At 37.1% G+C, this 8,933-nt stretch overlaps 1 protein-coding gene across 1 annotated transcript in view; it reads left to right on the forward strand.

The window, feature by feature from the left end:
• Positions 1-6,946, forward strand: part of LOC120532151 — a 32,450-nt gene extending 25,504 nt beyond the window's left edge. Inside the window, exons 7-8 of the mRNA XM_039758035.1 lie at positions 4,315-4,482; positions 5,783-6,946. Coding sequence (XP_039613969.1) covers positions 4,315-4,482; positions 5,783-5,911 — 297 coding nt within the window. The 3' untranslated portion in view covers positions 5,912-6,946. The remainder of the gene's footprint in view (positions 1-4,314; positions 4,483-5,782) is intronic.
• Positions 6,947-8,933: the final 1,987 nt, after the last annotated feature.

The raw sequence follows: 8,933 nt of genomic DNA on the forward strand, positions 1-8,933 counted from the left end.
ATTACTAAACAAATAGTACCAATTGTTACTACAATAACAGTTTATCATATTGTTGATGTTTCCCACCAACATATATGGAATATAACCATATCAGCGAAGGTTACTATATAAAAATACAACACATTTATCCATCAGTTTACTGAAATTGCTGCTTCACAGAATAGCATTGAAAAATTTAGGAGTATCAACATGACTGAGTGGTTAGCACTGTTGTTGTGTGTGTGTGTGTGTGTTTGTGTGTTTGTTCGGGTCATTGCTAATTATAAAAAATGACCTTAAATGAATGTGGGTGCCAGTGCACAGAGGCACTGCATTGGACTGGTGCCTTATCCGGGGTTGGTTCTGCCTGGTCTCAGTGCTGCCAGGACAGAATCCAGCTCCTTAACGCTATCAATTAAATTAAGCAAGCTTTGCAATTTTAAACAATTTAGAAATCATTATGAAAGATGTAGACCTACTATTAAAGTTAAAACATTGTCAGTACTTGACAGCATTTTCCCTATAGACTCCAAACAAGCTACTAATTACATATGTAAAGCCCTTTTCATCAATTCATAAGAGATCACTACAAACAAGTCAAAAACCCTGTAGTACTGGAAGCTAATTTTATAATAAGTAAATTATTTCAACTTATTTTAAAAGAAAAGGCAGAAGAGAACAATTCCACACACATGTGTAAACAGACAGCACTGGTTTAATCAGGGAGGCACTGTTATTAATTTTGAACAGAGTACATGTAAAGCAGCAAAAACCAATTTCAGCAGAGCGTACAGCAGATATCTGTCTCGACTATTAAATAATCACCAGACACTATTCTGTAAGTGAATAGAAGGGTGTGCATTGCTGAGATCTGCAAAGTTGCATCAAACAGCAACAGTTTATAGTGTGACAGTTCTGTGCTAAGATGATTTCATGAATAGCATTCAGCAGAAATCAATGCTGGTGTTCTTGCACATTTCAATTTATCTAAATAATTTATACAAAAATATAACTAACAAGATGTGAAATTTGCAGATGATACTAAATTAGATGGTCTGTCAGATTCCCTAGAGTCAGTGGAATCTCCGCAGACGGGCCTGAATAAAATTCAGACTTGAGTAAATGTGCTAAAAGTTATGTTTAAACATTTTTGCTTCCCTTCAAAGGTTTGACTCCATTAGCACTGTAATTAAATAAAATCAGTAGAGCAACTAAACTGTTTCATTCATTATAGTATTGTAGGGACCCAAAGTCCATCTTGGCACCACTGAGCACAAGACAAAAGTTTACCCTGGATTGGACATTGTTGCATGGCTGCATGCACTCCAAAAAACTCCAACACTTTAACTGAGAATTATCATTTAAAAGATTCGGAGAAACCCATGCATACCCATAAAAAGTCCATATGAACACATCTGGAAAATGTAAACTCCGCATAGACAGAGGCCAGGCTAAAAAATTTGATCTCTGGAGCTTTGAAGTAGTAGTGCTAACCACTGCACCACTATGGGAATCATTACGCTATGTGTACTTTGTAAATTCAAATAAAAATGTGCCCATCCTCATAGAACACACAATTAAGATAATATAAATGACTCAGACTAAAACTAGCGTTTTTCTCCGCTTGAAAATTTAAAAAGAATTATCTTTAATTTTTGCTATAGAAATGAAATTTTAATTCTGTTTACAGGCAGCAGCATATGCTGTGAAATAGCCTAAACACGACTGCAGTTTATTCACTTTCTTTTTAAACCTCTCTGTCTCTTCCGTTTTGCTTGGAATTTTTATCTGCCATACTTGATATCTTCCCCAACCCCACTCCTAGACACTCCAATATCTCGTAGCCAGTAGAGCAAGGACGGTTTGGCTCTGCATTTTTTTTTTGTTTGACTGTATTAATTTTCTTTTGCATCTGTGTATACAGTTGTGCTTGAAAGTTTGTGAACCCTTTAGAATTTTCTATATTTCTGCATAAATATGACCTAAAACATCATCAGATTTTCACTCAAGTCCTAAAAGTAGATAAAGTGAAACCAGTTAAACAAATGAGACAAAAAATATTATACTTGGTGATTTATTTATTGAGGAAAATGATCGAATATTACATATTTGTGAGTGGCAAAAGTATGTGAACCTCTAGGATTAGCAGTTAGTTTGAAGGTGAAATTCGAGTCAGGTGTTTTCAATCAATGGGATGACAGTCAGGTGTGAGTGGGCACCCTGTGTTAGTTAAAGAACCAGGATCTATGTATCAAAATCTGCTCTTCACAACACACATGTTTGTGGAAGTGTATCATGGTATGAACAAAGGAGATTCCTAAGGACCTCAGAAAAAGAGTTGTTGATGCTCATCAGGCTGGAAAAGGTTACAAAACCATCTCTAAAGAGTTTGGACTCCAACAGTCCACAGTCAGACAGATTGTGTACAAATGGAGGAAATTCAAGACCATTGTTACCCTCCCCAGGAGTGGTCAACCAACAAAGATCACTCCAAGAGCAAGGCGTGCAATAGTCAGCGAGGTCACAAAGGACCCCAGGGTAACTTCTAAGCAGCTGAAGGCCTCTCTCACATTGGCTAATGTTCATGTTCATGAGTCCACCATCAGGAGAACACTGAACAACAATGGTGTGTATGGCAGGGTTGCAAGGAGAAAGCCACTGCTCTCCAAAAAAAAACATTGCTGCTCGTCTGCAGTTTGCTAAAGATCACATGGACAAACCAGAAGGCTATTGGAAGAATGTTTTGTGGACAGATGAGACCAAAATAGAACTTTTTGGTTTAAATGAAAAGCGTTATGTTTGGAGAAGGGAAAACACTGCATTCCAGCATAAGAACCTTATCCCATCTGTGAAACATGGTGGTGGTAGTATCATAGTTTAGGCCTGTTTTGCTGCATCTGGGCCAGGACAGCTTGCCTCCATTGATGGAACAATGAATTCTGAATTATATCAGAGAATTCTAAAGGAAAATGTCAGGACATCTGGCCATGAACTGAGTCTCAAGAGAAGGTGGGTCATGCAGCAGGACAACGACCCTAAGCACACAAGTCGTTCTACCAAAGAATGGTTAAAGAAGAATAAAGTTAATGTTTTGGAATGGCCAAGTCAAAATCCTGACCTTAATCCAATCGAAATGTTGTGGAAGGACCTGAAGCGAGCAGTTAATGTGAGGAAACCCACCAACATCCCAGAGTTGAAGCTGTTCTGTACGGAGGAATGGGCTAAAATTCCAATTTGTGCAGGAGTGATCAAAAGTTACCGGAAACGTTTAGTTGCAGTTATTGCTGCAAAGGAGGGGTCACACCAGATACTGAAAGCAAAGGTTCACATACTTTTGCCACTCACAAATATGTAATATTTGATCATTTTCCTTAATAAATAAATGACCAAGTATAATATTTTTGTCTCATTTGTTTAACTGGTTTCTCTTTATCTACTTTTAGGACTTGAGTGAAAATCTAATGATGTTTTAGGTCATATTTATGCAGAAATATAGAGAATTCTAAAGGGTTCACATCGGGTTGACCGATGCTCCTTCTCTCACGTGCACCCCCATAGAGCCAGCTTCTCTAACTCATTTTGAGGAGCCTTCCTCCTCTCCTGTCACATTTTTATACTTCCTGTCTTTAAAGGTGACTCTCAGCATGCCTCCTACACCTTTACTCCTCCACATGTGCCTCACACTCGTACTTTTTCTTTTAGTCATGGCACCAAAGGCAAAAGGACCAATCAGATTGCTCAGAGGGACTGGACACACACGCAAACCTAAGTGTTTTATTATAAAATAAATACTGTATAACTAATGTTTTACTGGGCACAATACCATGGAAATTTCTTTAAGGCACTTGTTAAATATGTTCACTGCTCACAACGTATGTCTTTGGTGGCCAGAATTCCCATGAGCACAAAGAAATATCTCTGAAGCGTTTAACAATGTCAATAAATTTACACTCTTCAGTAATAGCCTTATAAAGTGCAAAAAAGGTGTAAATAGCTTGAAGGAATCTCTTCAGTATTTATTTACCTTTGATAATAGTGTCCTTATCTACTAACAGTTTGCTAATTCATTTCATTTTCTGTTTTTTATCCTTAGTTCAAAGTCTTTGGTAACCCCATTCCAACAGGCTTCAGTATTTTCTTAATCCTTCTATACTACAACTTTAAAGAGTTTCTAATTAATAAATATAGAAATTACAATTTAACAAAAGATGGTAATTGGGCCCTTCTGCATTCTATTCAAGTTCTGAAGCTTAACTGTAAGATATTTAGCTTTTTTTTTCTTTTTTAATATATAAAGTATATATATATGTTATCATGATTGGTCTCTTTTTACAGACAGCTGTTATCCAAGACCACAGGAAAATAACAGATCAACAGCTGTATAAAATTGCTACAGAGATAGCCAGGAACAGAAGAGACTGGAGACTTCTGGCTAATCACCTTGGATTTTTAGAGAAGGACAGCAAGCAGTTTGAGAACAAACATGCAGAACTACAACCCCAGGTACAGCCTGCTTTAATCTTCCAGGAAATAACTGCCAGACAAGAGCTAACACTGCAAATGAATACAGAAGACAAAATGGTTCAGAAAGAAAACACTTGATTGTGGAGTGGTTCACCTGAGCTCAGAGTGTATTTTAAGATAATTCATAGTACAATAAGACTGGGTTACAATTAATGTACGCTTCACCTTCTGGGGAAAAACTTTAGTGAGATGAAGTGGTTAATATTATTAGGATTACATTTCTCTAAAGATTTCTTGTATAATTTAATGACTCTTAAATGTTGCACACTATACTGGGGTCTTCTGCTTAGCATGGTGAGACATCCCTTTTAATATGTTTTATTCCTGCTTGCTCTTGTTTAGTGGCCTCCGAAGCTATCTGAGACCTGAGTCCCCCTGTACTGACTGGGTCTCTTAGTAAAATATTGATATTGTGATTGTGGAGAATTTTCAGCTTTCAAGTCAAATAAAAGAGAGACCTACGATTGGATGTGTACTTAAAGATTGAACATATTATATCTTCAGACATTTTCTTCATAATAACAAAGCTGACATGACAGATTATGGAGAACAGTGACATTCACTACTGTCTTTGTTTGTCTGACTTTGTTCTTGCCACGAAGTGATCTTAACAAGTAACTTATCTAGCACTTTCTCTGTGAAGTTGGTGTGTAAAATATGATAAATCGTAGTGAACGTGTTAGACGTACACAATAGTCTGCAGCTCGGGTGCCCATTCAGCAGTGGGCAAATGCAGGAACAGGTAGTTTCCATGTGGGCAGCTCCTTAGATAGGCAGTCATGGTGACTACCATGTACCTAGTATATTATATATATATATATATATATATATATATATATATATATATATATATATATAGTATATTATTAGTATATACCACGTGCAAAAGTTCGCTGATGACACTGTTATTATGGGCTGCATCAGGAGTGGGCAGGAGGAGGAGTACAGGAAGCTAATCAAAGACTTTGTTAAATGGTGCGACTCAAACCACTTACATCTTAACACCAGCAAGACCAAGGAGATGACAAGAGAGAAATTTTCTATGTCAAACTTGAAATGCAGTAGACTGTCAATTCCAAAAGTAAAGAAATATCTTATTCTCTTGAAGAAAACACAACCAGGCTTAGAAAGTGGCCACATTTGGCTTGTCTTGCTGTTTGACTCAGTAGTTTAAAAAGTTTGCAAAGGAAATTAACAGCAATACACAATTTACTCAATTCACTGATATCTTTGTTCGTAATTCCTAGAAGGATTAACATTTGCTTATTTCTTTGCATAGATCTTGGAAATGCTGCAGGTGTGGAGGAATAAATCTGGCAACCAAGACCTTCGGCGGATACTTCAGGCTGCCCTGAAAGACAGTGGGAATGCTGACATTTATAACAATGTTTTTCAACTTAATTTTTGATACTGTAATTGTAAAAGACCACCTTCTTCTTGCCATATGCCTGCAGAATTTTGTGTTGATAATTCGCTTAAATGCTAAAACATGCTGGGATCTATTTCTTGTACAGTCTATTTCAATATGTATTTTTATATTTTTTTAAAAAGTATTAATTCATGTCTCCATTCATTTTCAAACTGTTTGGTCCATTTCAGTGTCATGAGCTTATTCTACATGCACTAGACACAAGGATGGAAAAGCTGTCAAGATAAGATGGGAGACCATCACAGGGCCTACTTAGAGTCATGAATTAAACTAACCTGCACCTGTTTGTTGACATGCTCTTTATTATTTGTTTGAAATTTATTTTACTCTTGCCATTTGCTTATAGACACCATCATTTTGTTATCTGGGCACTTTGCACTGCCATGATATGACACGCATGACGCCATTGTGGCATGACGTGGCTACGTCATCTGGCAACAATGTGATAACATTATGTGCATAAAATAAAGGTAAAATGTAGAAGGGATGATAAAATCACATTTTTGATGTAGAAGGAAATCTGAAGTATTTAACAATGCAAAATATTTATGTTAAAACTAGAATTTTAGAGTGTTAATATACACACAAATCCACAAGTTATTAACAGTTTTCATACAGTGGCTTCTTCTACTGATCTATAATGGCAGTTTTCCAATAGGAGCTCCTCACAACTCGTACTTCTGTGTAATGTTTACCTGCATTAACATTAACTGCCACCACATTGTTAATCTCGGGTGCTTGCCCCACATAGGGTTGTGATTTTAGCAGTAAAATGTTGCACATCAAGTTTTTATTATATGGAATGAAATTTGAGAGTCATATATCTTCTTCGGTTATGTTGCAGTTAATCACAAATGTGGTCAAAAACAAAACATCTATGGGGCAATTTTACTCAAAATCAGACATCTGTCCATGTACAATGGTAATAAAATTACATTTTGACTGATTTGGTTTTGAGTTGCTGTGTACATAGGCTCACCTTCTCACACACAGGCACTTCAAAAGGGACAAATTGTGGACCTACTGCAGCACATAAATCAGCTGAAATCTCAAAGCTTCACAGTGAAATCACAGCTTCCAGTGAGTCCAAGCATTGCCCTGCATAGAACATAAAAACACTTAGAATTCAATTAATTTTAATATAAGTACCTGTAATCCTTGAAGAGCTCTAGTATGTAGTAGAGACATGAATAGTTCTGAACACTTAAAATCAGACACTTGAGAATTTTACCAAAACTTAATGTCATTAAATAAAAATCTTTCTCTGTGAAAGCTAATTTCATAAAGATTGAACTACAATACAATAAGTAGCAGCCTGTCACATAAACCTTCCCCAAGTTTAACTGAGAACAGCAAAACTGTAATTTTAAAATATAACAAACCTGAGCCTAATACTAGTCCTGCATAAATAAAGCAGTGCTCTCTGGCTCAGTCCCGAGGACTTGTACCGTCTCTGGTAGGAGGTTTGCGGCAAAGTGGGATGGACCTGGAGATGAAACATAACCAGCAAACTAGTGAGGAGTCAAAACCAAAAATGAAGTCAATCTATTATTTATGCTAATACATTAAACAAAAGACAAACTTTATACATTTGCTACCAGAAGAGCAAACTTGTGAGAAAGATTTTGTGAATCTTCTCAATGTTGGACAGTGATTTACCTGTGGCTCCCGTTTATACATCACTGTACTGTACTAGCTACCTTGTTTTATCCATGTATTCTGGTTCACATTATCATTTTTGGCCTTGGTGGACTTGTTTTTGGTGATTATCATCCATCCATCCATCCATCCATTATCCAACCCGCTGAATCCAAACACAGGGTCATGGGGGTCTGCTGGAGCCAATCCCAACCAACACAGGGCACAAGGCAGGAACCAATCCTGGGCAGGGTGCCAACCCACCGCAAGACACACACAGCACACACTAGGGCCAATTTAGAATCGGCAATCCACCTAACCTGCATGTCTTTGGACTGTGGGTAGAAACCGGAGCGCCCGGAGGAAACCCACGCAGACACGGGGAGAACATGCAAACTCCACGCAGGGAGGACCGGTGATTATCATTTTCATGTAAATTAAAGTTTTGTTACAATTCTGTTTTTGTGTTATATTTATCACATGATGAAGTTAGCGTATCTCTGACATCACCACCAATTTAATTTTGGTGGTGAACATATAACATGTAATCCCACAGTGGAGAATACTCGTGTGCTTCAAATTCTAATGTAGGTTTCTTATTTATCAAATAGACCCTAATATCTGGTTTTGTTTTTTTCGGTTTTGAACTCCTTTTTTGGCTCTGACTCAGATTTCCATTTAAGTAGCCTTATTGTCTGTCTTGTCGGCTGTGACCCAGCTGTCTCTTTTGATGATTTGTTTCTTCACGCTGCCACCTCCTGGTTATTTTTTTGTACTCACAATATTCCTTTGTTACCAGCATGTCACAGCACTCGCCAATGACTTCACATGACATGACATCTGGAGCCATGGCCCCTAAGAACTTCTATTGTATCATAGTAACCAAAATGGTGGCACCTAGAAGAAAAAGAAAATAGAGCTGTGGGTTAACAGATAAACTGAAAAATAAAATAACATCCAAAACCCCAACACAAAGAAAAAAGTGAATGTGAGCTCTCCATATTGAAAAAAATAATAAAACCTCCTGGGAAAAATTTATTGGACAGAAAAAAAAAAATAAAAGACTAACTTAACAGGACCCCTTGTGGCTGAAGCTTTTGTTGTATTCAGTTTTACCATCAGTTGGTAATTTTACCTCAAATGGATTTCAGTGTTTAATTAGCTGGGCTTAAGTTTGTCTTGATTCTTCATTCATGACAGTAATGTAAGATTGTCATTTATTTAAAAAAAAAAAAAAACATAGAAATCTTTGTGTTTTGCTATAGTGCTTAACTCTCTCTTTGCTGCTCCCTTAATTGTATGACAAGCAGAGCAGACGCGAGGGACAAACAACACGGATCGCTGAAAGGTTGAGCTCCTCTGA

This window comes from Polypterus senegalus, chromosome 7 (genome assembly GCF_016835505.1).
Source record: "Polypterus senegalus isolate Bchr_013 chromosome 7, ASM1683550v1, whole genome shotgun sequence".
NCBI classification, from domain to species: Eukaryota; Metazoa; Chordata; class Cladistia; order Polypteriformes; family Polypteridae; genus Polypterus; species Polypterus senegalus.